The sequence below is a fragment of the Camelina sativa genome, chromosome 15, assembly GCF_030686135.1.
Source record: "Camelina sativa cultivar CO46 ecotype springtype chromosome 15, ASM3068613v1".
NCBI lineage: Eukaryota > Viridiplantae > Streptophyta > Magnoliopsida > Brassicales > Brassicaceae > Camelina > Camelina sativa.
Genome location: NC_141894.1, coordinates 12,110,198 through 12,128,920, shown reverse-complemented (window position 1 = coordinate 12,128,920; position 18,723 = coordinate 12,110,198). Strand labels below are relative to the sequence as shown.

At 36.5% G+C, this 18,723-nt stretch overlaps 2 protein-coding genes, 1 long non-coding RNA gene and 2 pseudogenes across 8 annotated transcripts; 3 read left to right on the top strand and 2 right to left on the bottom strand.

Moving 5' to 3' along the window:
- Positions 1-4,130: 4,130 nt before the first annotated feature.
- On the top strand, positions 4,131-5,892 carry LOC104748406 (UDP-glycosyltransferase 71B7 pseudogene; annotated as a pseudogene).
- A 1,616-nt stretch (positions 5,893-7,508) lies between these two features.
- On the top strand, positions 7,509-9,424 carry LOC104746618 (UDP-glycosyltransferase 71B7 pseudogene; annotated as a pseudogene). The gene has a single exon (XR_015581941.1). The product of XR_015581941.1 is annotated as a UDP-glycosyltransferase 71B7 pseudogene (transcript).
- Positions 9,425-9,901: 477 nt separating this feature from the next.
- LOC104746617 (uncharacterized) lies at positions 9,902-11,201 on the bottom strand. Of its 5 annotated transcripts, XR_015581940.1 has the most exons (5): positions 11,178-11,201; positions 10,958-11,066; positions 10,601-10,807; positions 10,403-10,488; positions 9,902-10,316 (listed from the first exon to the last, which is right to left on the bottom strand). It is a non-coding gene; the product is annotated as an uncharacterized LOC104746617 (long non-coding RNA). The 5 variants fall into 5 exon arrangements; XR_015581937.1 differs by lacking the exon at positions 10,601-10,807; XR_015581938.1 differs by lacking the exon at positions 11,178-11,201 and having other exon boundaries at positions 10,958-11,171.
- A 371-nt stretch (positions 11,202-11,572) lies between these two features.
- LOC104747846 (UDP-glycosyltransferase 71B6) lies at positions 11,573-13,700 on the top strand. The gene is made up of 2 exons (XM_087487894.1): positions 11,573-13,141; positions 13,324-13,700. The coding sequence occupies exons 1-2, from the start codon at positions 11,944-11,946 to the stop codon at positions 13,446-13,448; spliced, it is 1,323 nt and encodes a 440-aa protein (XP_087344020.1). The 5' UTR covers positions 11,573-11,943; the 3' UTR covers positions 13,449-13,700.
- Positions 13,701-13,750: 50 nt separating this feature from the next.
- Positions 13,751-16,066, bottom strand: LOC104746615 (peroxidase 30). Its single transcript, XM_087487893.1, has 4 exons — positions 15,682-16,066; positions 15,132-15,320; positions 14,844-15,006; positions 13,751-14,350 (listed from the first exon to the last, which is right to left on the bottom strand). Exons 1-4 carry the CDS (start codon positions 15,892-15,894, stop codon positions 13,935-13,937), a joined length of 981 nt encoding a protein of 326 aa, XP_087344019.1. The 5' UTR covers positions 15,895-16,066; the 3' UTR covers positions 13,751-13,934.
- Between the last annotated feature and the right edge of the window lie 2,657 nt (positions 16,067-18,723).

Here is an 18,723-nt window from a genome sequence, read left to right as displayed (position 1 = left end):
CGTGAAAACTTCTCACCTCGCTCACATTTGTAGGACTTGGCCAATCTTTAATTGCCTTGACTTTCTCCTCATCAACCTTGATTCCATCTGCACTCACAACAAAGCCTAGGAAAACAAGATTATCTGTGCAAAAGGTGCACTTCTTATAGTTCGCATAAAGCTTTTCCTTGCGAAGCAAATCCAAAACAAGTCTAAGATGCATGACATGATCTTCTAAGTTCTTGCTATAAACCAAAATGTCATCAAAATAGACTACAACAAATACACCAATATGCTTCCTAAGGACATGATTCATCAATCTCATGAAAGTGCTAGGCGCATTAGTTAACCCAAACGGCATGACTAACCATTCATATAACCCTTGTTTGGTTTTAAAAGCCGTTTTCCACTCATCACCTTCTTTCATACGGATTTGATGATATCCACTTTTAAGATCAATCTTAGAAAATATGCTAGAGCCATGCAATTCATCAAGCATATCATCTAATCTAGGGATAGGATGGCGATACTTAACCGTTATATTGTTGATTGCTCGGCTGTCCACGCACATTCGCCAACTCCCATCTTTCTTTGGTACTAGCAACACTGGAACGACACATGGACTCATGCTTTCTCGAATATGTCCTTTGTCCATCAGCTCGTTCACTTGTCTTTCAAGCTCCTTTGTTTCGGTTGGGTTGGTGCGATAGGCTGGTCGGTTCGGTAGAGCGGCTCCCGGCACAAAGTCAATTTGATGTTCGATCCCTCGGATTGGTGGCAGACCAATGGGATTATCCTCCGGAAACAAATCACTATATTCTTGCAAAACCAACTCAACTTTACTCGGTAGTACCGGTTTGGGGTTAGTAGAACAAGCAAGAGTTTCTTTATAAACAAATAGCAAACTATTGTGACTTACCTTGCTCTTACCCTTGTTATCGGTTGGTTTAGTTTGTTTGGCGGTTCGCTGTTTTATGCTAAGCTAATCAAGATAGACCTCATGCGGCGTCATGGGAATGAGAGTCGTCTTGCAGCCATTGTGTTCAAAGGTGTGTCGGTTGGTGAAGCCATCATGGTGAACTTGTCGGTCTGATTGCCATGGACGTCCAAGAAGAATGTGGCTAGCATCCATCGGAAGTATGTCACACATGATTTCGTCCTGATACTTACCAATTGAAAGCGGCACCTTGACTTGCTCCTTGACGGACATCTCACCTTTTTCCTTGAGCCATTGAAGCACATATGGTTTTGGATGTTTGAGAATTTCTAAGCCAAGCTTTTCCACCATAGTCCTGCTTGCAACATTAGTACAACTTCCACCATCAATAATCGAACTACATACCTTGTCTTTGACAATACATCGCGTGTGGAACAAGTTTTCTCTTTGCGCTTGCTCCTCTGACTTGGTTAGAACACTCAACGATCTCCTAGCAACAAGCAGCTCTCCTTTAGCTGGGGCTTCCAAACCCTCTTCCACAGAGTCGTTTTCCGAACGCTCTTCTTCAGACTCCACCTCGCCATTATCCTTAAGAACCATGATCCTTTTGTTGACACATTCGCTTGCGTAATGTCCAAGTCCTTGACACTTAAAGCAACGAATATCCCTTGTCCTCGTGATCACTTCCTTACCCTTACCTTTCGGTCTGACTCAAATGGCTTTGTCTTGACGAATGGCTTGTAGTCCTTCCGGTAGCCGGGCTTGTCCTCCTTTTGATAACTTGACTTTCCTGAGCTGTAGCTGGTCTTAGCGGTGCTGTAGCTGGATCGAGAGTTCTTCCTCTTGATTTGCTGTTCGAACATGACTGCTTTGTGAAGCATCTCCTCAATCTCCACATAGTGCTGGGTTTCTAGACGGTCTTGGATTTCGCTGTTGAGACCTCCCATGAATCGCGACATCATAGTTTCTCCATCTTCATGAACATCAGCTCTTAGCAATAGGGTTTCCATTTCCTTGAAGTACTCTTCGACAGTCTTGCTTCCTTGAACTAAGTTCCTCAAACGTTGATGAAGATCACGGTGATAATAACTCGGCACAAATCTCCTTCGCATGACGGCTTTCAGCTGGTTCCATGTATCGATTGGCATGTCTCCGGTACGTCTGCGGCTGGTAACAAGCTGATCCCACCAACTTAGAGCATAGTCGTAGAACTTGGTTGCGGCAAGTTTAACTTTGTTGACCTCGGTGACCTCTTGACAAACAAACACTAATTCGATTTTCTGTTCCCACTCCAAGTAGGTATCTGGGTTGCTGGTTCCGTGAAAGGTTGGGATCTTGCACTTAAGACCTCCTAACGGATCTCTTGGTACTGGACGTTCACTTCGACGCCTCCGCTGACTGCTGTGTGAAGAACCGTGGCTATAGTACTGCCTGGTTTCGTCGTCTGGCCTTGGTGCCTCCTGGTTCTGCCTTTGACGCTGATTTGCTTCCGGGTTTGGTTGATTCAAGTGTAGAGTGCCAAGTCTAGCATCAAGCATGGTTGTCATAGCTGCGGTGACTGACTTAAGGATCTTCCTTTCAAGACTAGATGTAGATGACTCTTCCTCTTCTGATGTCACCATGGTACCTGAAAAGAAAAACAAAGATCCACCAGTAAATAGTTCTAAAAACACGTAAATGAAAACAGATCTGGGAAAATTATGAAAACGAATCCAAAAATTCTCAAATCAATTTTCAAAAATACTAGACTCGTTCCTGGTTCTAAAACAGTTGAGTTTATAATTTTTGAACGAGTAAAACATTTAATAAAATTCTCGCAAGATGAACGACAGATCTGAAAATAAAAGAAAAGTGACGATTGGAATTCAAAACCTGATTGCAGAGTGGTTGCTCTGATACCACATGATAGACTCCTAAAGAGGAATCTGCTCCCAAGAGCACACTCGCAAGGCTTTGAAGGAGATGGATCGGACTGATGAAGATCAAGAGACCGAAGATGCAATAGATCGATGAAATGGAAGGTGAAAGGGTGGTTTATGCAGCGGATTGGAGATGATGAAAGGGGGGGAAATGATGCAGCTGGTAGAAAGGTGGATTGAAGTGAACTTCCAAGAGAGATGAAAATCTCTTAGACTTCAGGCTCGAGTTCAACTTAGATATGACTCACTAAGAAGAAAACAAGTTGAGAAGATATTACACACTTCTCAGATCAAACAAGTAAAAGAAAGGTTTTTGATTAAAATGTTTGATGAGAAACAAATGAGAGATACAAGGAGTTTAAATAGAAGAAGGGAAACGAAGAAGAAGAGTCTAGAAGGAGAAGAGGTCGAGCTTATGCAAGATTCCACACTCATGCAAGCTCATGCACAAAGTCTTAGAAATTACAAAGCAATAAATGCAAAGTTTGAATGAGAAAGAGATAGAAAATGGGCCAAGGCCTTTGTGGGGAACCTTGGACCACGAATTGGGCTGGCAAAGGGGCTTGAAAATGTTACTTAGGCCTCATTAAAAACCTTGTCAAGAAAACCCAATGGGACAAAACTTGACCAAGGGAAAAAGAGCACCAAAGTAACACTTTATCCTTTACCGAGCACCTTGAGCTGTGAGCAACATCCAAGTGGTTTGAGTCACGTCTTCTAGCTTCTTGTCCAGCTCCTTGAGTAGACCTTGGATGACTTGGTTGAACCTCTTGGACCGTGACCTGGTTATAGGACCCGCCGGGACAATCAGTGCTTCCTCCGATGCTTCTGCTGGTACAAGCTGTTCCTCCGGTGCTTCCTCTGGTTCAAGCTGGTCTTCCGGTGCTTCCTCTGGTTCAAGCTGTTCCTCAAGTTCGTGTGGTTGAGTGGAGCTATCCATGGTCTCATCAGGTATGGCCCATTGTTTACGGCCTATTTGAAAGCCTGGGAGGATCCTATCTATAGGATACCCTCTCCCCAGGGATTAGTCTCAGACCCTTCCATAGGTATGAGGATTTACCCTGAGTTATAAAAAAAAATGATATAGAAATTTTTATATTTGACCTTGGTTAAACTCAACTTAAAAGGTAATGATATTACTAAAAACAACCATAGTACTGAACTGACGTTCAATAAAAGTGGAGAAACTCATTTTGATTCTACATATATATGACGACAATAATATCTACGGACCATATCCATCCAAAATCAAAGAAGTCTAGCTACAAAAATTGAAACCGATAGAAAGTGACTTATTGGGCTCAAACAATACAGCTAAGCAAAAGAAGCCGAGATCTATTTACCATTTAGTGGAGCTTATATGATTCAGACAAAAGCACATAAACGAAAGAGGACACAAAAAAATAAAACATGAAACTTGAGCTTGTCTTCATCCCTTTTTTTGTAACCGGTCATCTCAGATCAGCCGTGGAGATGGCTAAGCAACTAGTTGAGCGAGAGACCCGCCTCTCTATCTCCGTAATCATCCTTCCTGGAGGCGAAGTGGGTGCTCTGTCCGCCCCACCTAACGACCGCCTCCGCTACGAAGTCATTACCGACGAAGATCAACCAAACTTCGATCCGGCGAGGCCTGAGTTCCATATAGAGTACCACGTGCCAAAGGTGAGATCCGTCGTTGCGAAACTCGTCAAGCACTACTCAACGAAACCGGATTCGCCGAGGATCGCTGGGGTGGTCGTCGACATGTTTTGCACGTCCATGGTAGACGTGGCTAACGAGTTTGGTGTTCCCAGCTACTTGTTTTACACGTCAGGCGCAGGGTATCTCGCACTTAAACTTCAAATCCAGATGTTGTACGATGACAACAAGTACGATATAACCGAAAGTGATTTTGAAGACTCAGAAGCTGTGCTGGACGTTCCTAGTTTGACTCGTCCGTTTCCGGTGAAGTGCCTTCCTCACGCTAACGTATCTAAACAATGGCTCCCAACGTTTGTTAACCCTATGCAAGAAAATTGAGAGAGATGAAGGGTATTTTGGTAAATACTGTTTCTCAGTTGGAACCCTATGCGTTAAAGTTTATATCGAGTGGTTGTGATACTCCTCCTCCTTATCCAGTAGGACCACTGCTGCAACTCGAGAACGGAGTTGGAGTTGGTGATTCCAAGGACGAGAAGCAATCAGAGATTTTAGGGTGGCTTGACAAGCAACCAAACAGATCAGTAGTGTTCCTCTGCTTCGGGAGCATGGGAGGCTTCCGTGAGGAACAAGCAAGAGAAATCGCCATCGCGCTGGAACGAAGCGGTCACCGTTTTTTGTGGTCTCTCCGTCGCGCATCTCCGAATATATTCAAAGAACCACCAAGAGAGTTTACGAATCTTGAAGAAGTTCTCCCGGAAGGATTCTTTGATCGGACAAAGAAGAGAGGGAAAGTGATCGGATGGGCTCCGCAGGTGGCCGTGCTTGCTAATCCGGCGGTTGGAGGTTTCGTCACTCACGGCGGGTGGAATTCGATCCTCGAGAGTCTTTGGTTCGGTGTTCCAACGGCGCCGTGGCCGTTATACGCGGAACAGAAGTTCAATGCATTCGAGATGGTGGACGAGCTTGGATTAGCTGTGGAGATAAGAAAGTATTGGCGAGGTGATCTAATTGCGGGATCGGGAAAGGATACGGTGTTGGTGACGGCAGAGGAAATAGAGATAGCAATCAAGTGTCTGATGGAGCAGGATAGTGAGTTGAGGAAGAGAGTGAAAGAGATAAGTGAGAAATGCCATATGGCTCTAACGGATGGTGGATCGTCTCAAACTGCATTGCAAACGTTTATTCAAGACGTTATGAAGAACATTTGCTTGACATGATTAACTATAGAACTTGTTATGGTTGAGGTGCAAGATGCTGAGAGTGAGGACAGTCCAAGCCAGTTAACCACAGCCGGAAAACAATTTGGATTTCTCCAATGATTTGAGTTGTGATGCCTGTAAGATAGCAAATGATTTAGAGGACAATTTGGATATCTCTAATGATTTAGACGACAATGCGTGAAATGGTTTTTATAAATTATGTGTAATTGGTGGAGATGAAACGAAAATCTAAAGAGAGGTAAACAAAGAAATAAGCAATGGTACTATTAAATGAACATAAGTGCAAACAACACAAAGCATGGAATCAATATACAACCAGCATATAATTTGTATGCAATTGTAGTATAATTGACACTAATGTTTTCTTGTTTTCTTCCACCTACCTACTTAGCTATTCTCACGAGATCGTCGATACTAAAATTAAGTTTAAATCGTTTTAATTAAACTCCTCTAGCATAATTTTCAAGCACATATTATTTATGTTCAAGAGTGATATCGAAAACCAATATTTTTTTGGTAAACTTGGAAACATGTTTACATAATCAATTAGTCTAACTATCAAAATCATCTAAACAAAGATCCGATAAACATTTAACAAAAACTCACTCTTATATGTCAAAAAGTTGTAGATTATCAAATATCTCAACTAGATCTAGATGCTCTTTACCTCAGTTGCCTAAAATTAAACTTCATCTTTACTTTTTCAAGAAAAATGCAATCATGTCATATTAAATAGGGAAAACGACTCAAAACTACATTAGGTTTGAAAAATGGACTATTGTGGTGATTCCTACACCATGAGACTCTCTGCCTTGAGGTAAATGTACACCAATAATTCGGAAACATAATATTTTCATCACAAATAATAATGCAAAAACACCCAAAACTTTCCTTACGTCTGTCATCAATATGTGGTTCCTCCTTTGATTAAAGGGAATGCTTTTAATGACAAGTACTCAAGTAGTTAAGACCGCGACACAAACTTAAATTTACGTGGGGGAGAAAGAACCTATCGTTCTCATGGATCTCACGCAACGCAAATTTGTGTTCAGTTTGAGGCGACATTTTTTTTGTTCTCTTTTATGTGTCATGTGTGGTGATTTGATTAACCATAACTTCTTTTTTCTTTTTTTTTTCGATAACTAGATTAGCAACAAAAATTTCAGCAGATAAATATATATGTTTTACTGATTCTTTTTATTTTGATAAGATAAATGATTTTGATATGCAACTAATTGATATTTTTATAACTCTTTAACTTATACTCACTCTATTTCACAACGAGTGTCATTTTTGAGAAATTTTTTGTTTTACAAATAGTATCATTTTTATTTTCAATGTATTTTTTATGTTATATTCTCTAATTTATGCCTAATGCAAAGTTCATTTCATTAAATTTAGATCATTAACCACTTTTATTGGTTATTGTATCTCATTAATATTTTGTAATTCTTTTAATTTATAATATTTTTATGAAAAATATTTTAGTTTTGTATGTTTTAGAGTAAGAAATTTGTTCAAATACCATTTTCTCACTTTGCTTTTTATAAAATTTTAAATAGATATTTTACCTACATTTTAATTTGACTTGTAAAATTGATTTGATATACAGTTAATTATTATTTTCAAAATTAGTTACTTCAAATAAATACAGTTTAATTGTAAAATTAATATATTTGAGAAAACAAACATTTTTTTCTTATGAGAAAACAATCTTGATCTAGTTTCTCTGAACTTTTCTTATCAATTTAAGAATAAAATATGCTTTCAAAGCTATAAAATGAGGCTTCTATTTTCAAACAGCCCAAAAACAGAGCTAATGAAATGAATCTATAGAGCTTACGTAACAATAATACTGTTCTGTTTTCTTGTTCTATTATGTAAGATGTTTTTAATATTCTAAAGCATTTTTTTATTAGTTGAATTATTATTACCTAAATACAGATGATGCTTTTAATGCCCAAAAAAAAAAACTTTATTAAGTGGAACGGAGGGATTCTTTGTACAGACAAAAGCACCGACAAGAATAAGAGAAAAAGAAAAAAGATAGAGAAGAAGAAGAACAAAACATGAATTTTGAGCTTGTCTTCATCCCTTCTCCTGGAGCCGGTCATCTCCGAGCAGCGGTGGATATGGCGAAGTTACTAGTGGACCGTGAAACCAGCCTTTCTATCACCGTCATCATCCTTCCTGTCATTTCCGAAGGCGAAGTCGGTGCTTCAGATTACGTTGCAGCCCTCTCCGCTGCATCAAACAGCCGCCTACGTTACAAAGTGATCACCTCCGACTCCGCCGAAGATGAACCAACCTCCGAGCTAACAAGTTTTGTGAAGCATGTCGCGAACCAGGCGCCAAAGGTTAAACGCGTCGTTGCGAAACTCGTCCAAGACTACTCGACGCTACCGGACTCGCCGAGGATTGTTGGGTTCGTCCTTGACATATTCTCCTACTCGATGATAGATGTGGCTAAAGAGTTTGGTGTTCCGAGTTATTTGTTTAATACGTCGAATGCAGGAATGCTCGCACTTGTATATCATATTCAGATGCTGTACGATGAGAGCAAGTACGATGTTAGTGAAAGTGATTATTTAGACTCGGAAGCTGTGTTGAACGTTCCAGGTTTGAGTCTTCCTTATCCGGTGAAGTGTATTCCTGACATTCTTGCATCTAAAGTGACGCTACCCATGTTTGTAAATCAAGCGAGAAAATTTAGAGAGATGAAGGGTATTTTGCTAAATACTGTTGCTGAGGTTGAACCTTATGTGTTGAAGTTTCTTTCGAGTAGTGATACTCCTCCTGTTTATACTTATGGACCATTGCTACATCTCGCGAACCAAGTTGATGATTCAAAGGAAGAGAAACAATCTGATATTTTACGGTGGTTAGACGAGCAACCACCTAGTTCGGTTGTGTTCCTCTGCTTCGGGAGCAAGGGAGGCTTCAGTGACGAACAAGCAAGAGAAATCGCAATGGCGCTAGAGCGTAGTGGCCAACGGTTTCTCTGGTCTCTTCGTCGTGCATCTCCGAATATATTTAGGGAAGCTCCTAAAGAGTTTAAGAATCTAGAAGAAGTTCTTCCGGAAGGATTCTTTGATCGGACGAAAGATATAGGAAGAGTGGTCGGTTGGGCTCCGCAGGTGGCCGTGCTTGCGAAGCCGGCTATTGGAGGATTCTTCACTCATTGCGGGTGGAACTCGATGCTAGAGAGTCTTTGGTTCGGCGTTCCGATGGCTGCATGGCCGTTATACGCAGAGCAGAAGTTTAACGCATTTATGATGGTGGATGAGCTTGGATTGGCTGTGGAAATAAAGAAATACTGGCGAGACGATCATTTAACGGGAGTGGGGACGGTTACGGTGACAGCGGAGGAGATAGAGACATCAATTAAGTGTCTGATGGACCAGGATAGTGACGTGAGGAAAAAAGTTAAGGAGATGAGCAAGAAATGTCACGTAGCTCTAGTGGACGGTGGGTCGTCACGGGTTGCGTTGCAAAAGTTTATTGAAGACGTTAGGAAGAATTACCGTTTCAATGAATAAGGAATACGAGTCTGTACCCAAATGCGGCATAATTAATTAAGTTTTAAAATATCATATTAGTCAATGCATGCCATCTTTAAATAGAAACTCATATGTACTACTTTAATTTGTTATCAAATTAAAGAGAAGTAAAATATGGTTGTAAGTTTCTTTTTAACCAAATATTAATTAGAATTTTCAAACCTTAAATGATTGTCTCAACGGTAAAACATAAAAGAACATAAAAATTGAAACTTACGGTCCACAAATGTCTAAGGTTGTATTGGAGTAGACATTTACGTCTAACCATGAGAGGACATGACTATGGACAATGAGTGTTAGAGCATGTTTATGGGTGGGTTGGAGTAAGGGGAGTTCTTAAATTTTTTATGAATTAATTGTGTACTGTTTGGAATATAAGAACTCATGATCTCTTAGATAAAATTTTCTCATTTATTGGTAGGTTTTTATTTTGGGTCTCTTATTTTTTAAAATATTGATTTTAAAAATTTAAAAATTTTAAATAGAATAGAAGTGGTATAAATGTGTAAACATTTAAGATTTTATAAAATTAGAAAATATTCCATTTTTTAATTTTCAAACATACAAAACAATAATAAAAACATAATACAAATTACCAATTCATAAATAGAGAGAATGATTTATAATAAAAACATAATAAAAACATAATAAAAACATAATACTGATTTACTCCAAATTTTGCCCAAATATACAGCAATGTTAGCATACAAGTTATTTCAAGGTACAAAGAACTTGAAGAAATTGGTTCATCTTACACTGCAATAGAGTGAAACCTCAAAAAGATCTCTTTTAACATTTCGACCTATCAAAATATTGTTACTTTTAGAGACGAATTGTTATGTAATCCACTATACAACTCAAGTAAATCAGGTTCATGACATAATGAACAATGGTAGCACTATCTTTCACTTATGGCTATGGAAAGAGATTTGAGTGAAAAATTCATGACTGAGCTCAGATCAAGTCAATTTGGCCAGATATGATTGCTCCTTTAACAATCTTGTAGCGTATGAAGTAGAGATCACCACGTTCCATTTCCATAGTCTTGGGGATCTCTCCTCTGCCAAAATAATAGTAAATGAGTTTTGAAGTTGTAATTTCTAAGAGATGCATTCAAATGGTGGATGGTTTTAGCAAGTAGCTTACCCCATCGTGAAGATACTCTAGACCGCGTGCTACGTCTAAAGCAATATATACTCTCAAATCCCAGCTCAGCGGTTCATGTTTTTCGCCTGTATCAAAAAAAGCATTTCAGTGTCTCAAATCTTTAGACTCATTAATTGCAGGAGTTTAAACCATCAATTTAATAAAATATGCAACAAACTAGTTGAACATTGGACTGACAATTCACTTAATGCATAGCAGATTGGTCTAGTATCCCAGCATTCCCCTCCTAATGACCAAAGTAACTATAACAAAAGAAGTCTAGTCCCTCATTAATCAAGAACCTTATCAGGAAACTATCTATGATCCAGAAAATTTTTATATCATTTAAAGAACCAGGATCTTGTAGTCAGAGGAAGGAAGGAAGGAAGGAGAGAGCAAAAAAACCTGTAAGAATACTCCAAAATGTCAGAAGCAGAGATGACATTACTCTTTTTAGATTATTACTCACGTACTCTTAGAATTTTTGTAGTTTACTTACTGATATGACACAAAATGTAGAGAAACGATGATGTGTTTTAGTGTTTATATACTCACACTTGAAAGATGCTTCATACGATAAACTCATGTAAAAGATCAGTTTGTAAAGATGCTTTTCTTTGGCGTCCTTGTGCGAATCAATTTTAAAATCCTCAAGTTATAACACCTAACAACAGAGAACAACAGAGAACAACAACAATTTTAAACTCATTATAACACCTAACAACAGAGAACAACAACACTAAACCAAGTTATAATCTAAAAAGCAAGCAAGAACCTCTTCTGAAATCTCAAGATCGAAATTTTTACCTCTACGGATGAAATAAAAGGCATCCATTAAGGAAAAGATTCACGATCCAAGTAGAAATTATACGCTACGGATACTGGAACATCTACGTCCATCTTCACTCTGTTTCACATAAAATTCAAACCCGCCCCCAAAAACAAAGATTGATATCAGATTCAATTCCAATTTCAAAACAGAGAAAGAGAGAATAAAAAAGAAACTTCCCTTTCTGATTCCAATTGATTCAAATGATTGAGCCAACCTTCAAGCTTCTGATTCCAAATTCATCAATGGTTTCGTTGATTCAATCGCAACCGAGAGAGAGAGAGAGGAAAAAAGAAAAAAAATCGAGCAGGAAATGTTTTTTTTTTATCTTTTGTTTTATTTGTTCGACCAATAGAATAGCGACACGTATCGCTCCTTAGACCAAGATTCAGTCTCTTATATAAGGGGAGATCTTACCATTTTTCTTCATTTCTGATTTATTTTTTTTCACCAAAAGACTAAGATCTTCTCTATGAACCCCCCTATAAACAAGGTCTTACTTTTGAAAAATATATGTATGTACAAGTGAACAAGTCAAACATTACTTGATTTTATTTTTCTTATCTGTTTTTTAAGTTATCTTCCTCTACAACTCAAAAAAACAGCACCACCAAATATAATGAAAAACAGATAGAGAGGATTTTTAAAAGATGAAAATCGAGCTGGTGTTCATTCCTTCTCCGACGATGAGTCATCTCATGGCGACGTGGAGATGGCCAAGCAACTAGTTGATCAAAACGACCACCTCTCTATCACCGTGGTAATCATATCTTTCAATTCCAAAAGCACATCGATGATCACCTCGCTCACCCTCGCATCTAACAAACAAATCCGCTACGAAATAATCTATGGAGGAGATCAACAACCAACCGAGTTGAAGGCGACTGATTCTCACATCCAAAGTCTAAAACCACATGTGAGAGACGCCGTTTCGAAACTCGTAGATCCCACTCGACCAGACTCACCACGTCTAGCTGGATTCGTCGTTGATATGTACTGCACTTCGATGATCGATGTCGCTAACAAATTCGGTGTCCCGACTTACTTGTTTTACACTTCCAACGCTGGATTTCTTGGACTCTTGCTTCACATTCAGTTCATGTACGACGCAGATGATACCTATGACATGAGCGAGTTGGAAGACTCAGACGCAGAATTAGTGGTTCTGAGTTTGACTTGTCCTTATCCGTTGAAATGTCTTCCTTACATTTTCAAATCAAAAGAGTGGCTCTCCTTTTTTGTAACTCAAGCGAGAAGATTCAGAGAGACTAAGGGCATTTTAGTAAATACGGTTCCTGAACTGGAACCTCAAGCGTTGAAGTTTCTCTCCAGTGGTGATACTCCACGTGTTTACCCAGTAGGACCATTGTTGCATCTCAAAAACGAAGCTAGGGATGATTCCGTGGACAAGAAGCAATCGGAGATTTTACAGTGGTTAGACGAGCAACCACTTAGATCGGTAGTGTTCCTTTGCTTTGGGAGTATGGGAGGTTTCAGTGAGGACCAAGCAAGAGAAATCGCTGTAGCTCTCGAACTAAGCGGCCACCGTTTTCTCTGGTCTCTCCGCCGGGCATCTCCGAATATAATGAAGGAGCCTCCCGGTGAATTCACAAACCTAGAGGAGATACTTCCGGAAGGGTTTCTTGATCGGACGGAGGAGAGAGGAAAGGTGATTGGTTGGGCACCACAGGTAGCCGTGATGGAGAAGCCGGCGATCGGAGGTTTTGTTTTTCACGGCGGATGGAACTCGACGTTGGAGAGTTTGTGGTTCGGTGTTCCGATGGCGATTTGGCCACTTTACGTAGAGATCATGAAGTATTGGCCAGGTGATCTTTTGTTGGGGAGGTCGGAGATGGAGATTGTGACTGCGGAGGAGATTGAGAGAGGGATCAAGTGTTTGATGGACCCAGGCCCGTCTCTACCCCATGGCAGAGTAGGCAAATGCCAGGGGTCCATCACAAAAATCAAAAAATTTCTTTAAGCAAAAGGGTCCAATGTTTTCAAAAAAAAAAAAATTATTAAGGATTTTTAGATTTTTTTTTAATTTGACAGAGGCTCCATTTAAGTTTAAGACGGTGCTGGATGGACCAAGATAGTGACGTCAGGAAGAGAGTGAATGAGATGACCGAGATCTTCCACGTAGCTTTAATGGACGGTGGATCGTCTGAAACTGGTTTGAAAAGTTTTGTTGAAGACGTAACGGAGAATATTACTTGATCGTCTTATGATCTCGAACGTTTTAGAATATTTCTTATATTATGGGTTTAGTTGCATGGCTAAATAATGGGCCTTTTATGTCAAGTTTTATTTTTACTTGAGTGTATAATAAGAACATGAAACGCTTTGTGACTTTGTGTGTTTATAAAATGTGTAGTTCTCAAAAATTTTAAACACACAAAGTCAAGGAGAAAAGTGGTGTGTGTTGTTCATTGTGGAAAGCAAAATAAATTTCTTACGGTTTTCAATCCACTCGAGTTGTATTTATAACTTAAGATTGGATACAGATCGAACAATGAGAATTATTGTAAATTTATAATTGATTCGCTTATTATTTGAACGTTAACAAACAATTCTTGGGTACATAAACACATTTTCCAAACAACATATCAAAATTAAATTAACAAACACATCGCCCCAAAAGTTAAAAACATAACAACAACGAATAGAGCACACACCACTCTCCAACATGGTTAACATATAAAACTAACTTCCGGCGACAGAACACCGTGTCCTGATCACGCCAGAAGAGCCCGTCTTAACTTTAACTCTCCCCATCTTCTCCATTGACTTAGCGAAAGCTTTATAAAACGTCTGTTCAGAACCGTTGACCAAGTTGTTGATCATCTTCAACGTGGCTGAGTTCGTAGTCAACGCAGAATCGGACTGAAATAAACCTCTCCTCTTTAGGACAAGCCTGTAATAACTGAGATCGAAGCTTCTGCGGCTGCCGGGATCCATCTCTAGGATGGTGGAGTTGTCGTTAAGGCTCTTACATTTCGTAGCCTTTAAAATAGTTGCGTACTCGCTGTCTAGAGATGGATCTTGTTTGACTGTCGTCGAGAAGTTGTAGAGACGAGTGTTCATGGAAGAACAATGCGAGACACCAATCGTGTGAGCCCCTAAACAAAAAACCAAAAAAAATGGTTAATAAACAGTCGTAACGACTAATATAGTAATCAGGGCCGGTCCATAGGGCAATCAACTCAAGCAAATGATTAGGACATCAAAAAAATTAGGGCATTTTTTTGTAAAATTATTATAGAGTTTATATATATATCTAAAGATTTTTACAAAAATGTGGACTTTAATATAAGTGCAAATCATAGTTTTTGAGGTTAATTGTTAGTTTTAGTTTTGATTTTTTCCATTTTGAGGTTAATAGTTTGCTTTGTTAAACTATTAGATAAATCTTTTCATCAAAACTAATGTTTTGATTTTGGTTTGTGTTAATAAATTTTCAAAACACTAAACATAAAGTCTTATATATCATTAATTATAATTTTTTGGTAATATATAAAAGGGTATGTTTTTTAGTTCGGCATAGGGCACTAATAAATGTCGGACCGGCACTGATAGTAATATGACTATTTTGAGTTTAATTAATGAACTTACCGGAAAGCAGAACAAGGTCTTTGAGATTAAGGCCTTGGTTAGCGAAAAGTCGCTGTAACGTCGTGAAATTACTCGTTGGGGGAGGAATGTTGTTCAAAGCCTCCGTAGAGTTTGAGATTCTACCGTCTCTTCTTCCTGTTGGGACTCTCCATGAAGGACCTCCCTGTACAAAAATATCATATTATAATTTATATAATTAATGAATCGTATTGCAAAATTTTTTTTGTTAATAAATATAATTAGACTAAAATACTACTAATTTAGTAATTTATAATTTGAAACACTTACGGTGGCGACTACTGCGTCCCTAGCGGTCAAAGCAATGATATCAGCGCAAGAAACAGTCTTAGGACACTCTTTTTCAAGAAGAGACTTGATCCTCTCTACGAAACCGAATCCTCTAAGTGTTAGATTCGGTTGTGAATCTTTCTCTGCGTTCCCAGATGTCGAATTTATCAACACAGATCCATCACATCCCTTCATTACATTTTTTCCAAAATCAATACGAATATATAAGGAAAATCAAAATTATGCTATAGCTCAAATTTACTACCAAATTCACATTTCTATTTACTTTATGATGATATTTTTTTTTCTTTCTTTTGAACATAAATAAATTAATATGATGATACATCTTCTGGAGTACATCAGCGTTTTTAGTAAGCTAATTAACTATTTGTGTGTCGTAGATACAATATCAATATGTGAATATAAATGTAAAGGTGTTCATAACATATCAACATATATAATATCTATCAACAAAAAAAAAACATATGAACATATATGTTATGTAAACACTTGCAAGTATGTATGTGTGGATTAGAGATTAAAGACATACCCTGACGAAGCAGTCGTGGAAGTGCATTCTGATGAGAGGAGCTGCAAGAGAAGGACCATTATGGATATGCTTTTGAATATGATCCGAAATGATTTTCTCTGCGTTTGGACAGCTCTTCGCGTAGAAGTTCATTTGAAGTTGAGCCTCCGATGATCCCAACACTCCAATAAGAACCGTCACTGCAACCGCAACCGCAATATTTAATCGATTCATCGTCTTTATCGAGTTGTTTCCTCGATCTTGTTTTCTCACTATTCTTTGGTTTTGTGTCACTGAAGAGAGATATAGAGCAATAATGGAGTCGGTCTATTTATAATAGGAGTGTTCATTTATCATTATGGTAAAAGTAAACATAAGAGGCTTGTGTAAACCGGAACATTTATTTAAAACTTTTTTTTTTTTTTTTTTTTTTTGAACAACCTAACATTTATTTAAAACCAAGTTACTAAAACATATAGAAACATATTCTTTTACTTTATTTCTATATATATATAAACATATTCTTTTACTTTATATATATATATATATATATATATATATATATATATCTGTGTGTGTGTATATCAATAAAGTGAAACAAAAACAAATTATGTGGTTTTATAATATATATTAATATATGTGTGTGTGGCAATTTTGTGCTTTTTAATAAATTTGTTGAAATTAATGTTTTATTAACAAAAAAAAAAAAGTAAAAGCCTAAAAACTAAAGTGATACCAGAATAAAACGCAGTTGTTTATAGTTGTTACCCTTATTATAAGTTCCATGATTAGCTGTCCAAGAATTTTAATTTGAGGTAATCTAAATGAAGTAAAGAACTAAAGTTATATACTATTAATTAGTAGAGGTTATTTTCTATAGTAAAGAAATCAAAAGGGTAAAGTTGAAAAATAGCAGGTCTTAAATAATTATTTTCACATGTGAACAGTATACGAAAAATGTATTTTTTAATAAAGAAGGTCTATTATAATATAAGTAGAACTTATTAAATTATTTCTTTAGCTAAAGACGTTAATTGCTTTATCTACACGCACATAACAAGGTATTATGTACATAATTGTGCGTCTCTGCTTTGGTCCATTGATAATTATGGTTTCTTAAAAAAGATTGTTATCAAGGTTAAAAAGTTATCATATGTCAGTCAAATGATTTTTTTCTGGATATTGTTGATATACAAAATCACGGAGAAATTGCTAAACTGGCTTAAAATAGGATACAATTCATTAAAAGATAAAAAAATCATAAATTTAATCAATATAAGCATACTTTTTCATCTTTCAATCACACCCATAAATATTACACAATCCTATTATATTAATTGAGAAGTACAAATATGAAACTAACCTTAAAAATGTGTAGAAAATTACATTCAATTGCCATTAGAAAAAATTAATTAAACTTAATTAACTAATTTAAATAAATATAATTAATTAAAAAAACACTCACAGATTAAATATTAAAAAATCTAAAAAAATCTAAAAAAATATTTTCTCTCTCTAATAAATTATGGACGAAATTACTAATTATTTAAAAAAAAAATATGTAAACCAATCAGAATTTCAAAAACTAAGATTTTATATCCAAGTATACAATACAATTATTTTTAATAACTAAATTCGAAAATTTTGTTAAGTTTTCAAATTATGATTCTCCTATCATCTTTATTTTATTTTACTTACAAATTGTTTGAAATTTTCATATAATACTTATAATATAAAATGCATATTTTTTTTTCTGCATATGTTGTGATTTGATTTTTTTTAAAAACGAAGATATATTACTCATTCTATGAAAATATGTGTTTTAATTTCCACATTGGCAGGTTGGTAAAACTAAATTTATATAAATGATAAATTAATAATTTTTATTTGCTCACAATTAAAATATTTAAATTACGATTTTATATTTCACAAAATAATAATGCAAATACAACAAACAAACAATATAAAACTGTAATAATACGTCAAAAATAAAATACTATAATATAGTAAAATAATTAGTATTCAAATAGACTAATAGATTTACATAACAATTTAAAATAAATATTATCTCAAATAAAACAATAATTTTATTATTATATTATAATTTTTTTTTTAAATATTGATCCGTGCTTTAAGCACGGGATATATCCTAGTTACTAGATTAAACACAAAACAAAGTATACTATGTTTTAAGTCATTTTTTTTAATTACCAATCTCTTTTTCGTCATAAGATTTACGCAGAGACAAAATAGCAAATCAATATCTTCACCGTGGACAGTGGAGACATTGAATAGTAAAAATATCTTACTTTTTTCACATGATTTATTCAGGATGTCGGGTCAATATATATATAGGACATCAATTATTAAATGGAGAAGAAAATATTGAACCCCAATTATAGCGAGTGACTTAAGGAAGTGAAGGAGGATTCATAGCCTAGAGAGTAGAGGCCCTAGACATATATTATTGTCCACAACCTGCAAGTCTTATTTTTATTGCTAAGGTCATCTCCAGCGGAGAACGTTGATGATTACTCAAAAAAAATATTTTTATTAATTTGTTTTTTTTTTTTGTTTTTTTCCAATAAATTGATCAATAGAATAAGGACATCTGTCACTTTATATATAAGTACCGTTTCTTCCGTCACTCGCCAGAGAAACGTTTCTTCTTATTTTATCTTCTCTCTCTTCATTTTATTATTCTTTTAATAAAAGTAACTCACAAAGAAACGCTCACTGCCGATGTCCTAAGAAGCTCAATGCTGCTAGGCAGCTGTAAGAAGGAAAACGATCGGATCAGAATATTTCCAACATCGTTTAATATATCCTAAAGATACTTTTTCACTTTGATTAAATAAACAAATAGAAATGACAAGAGGAAAAAAGAAAAAAAAAATTGAACACTGAAAAGGAAAGATACCGACGCATAATCACCTAAACCCACTAACACATTCTTTTCCACTTATACAAATAAAATAAGTTTACGCATATTTGATAATCGAATATACACGTATATATGAAATTAAAATAACGAAAAACCATAAGAGAAATAATTATTATACA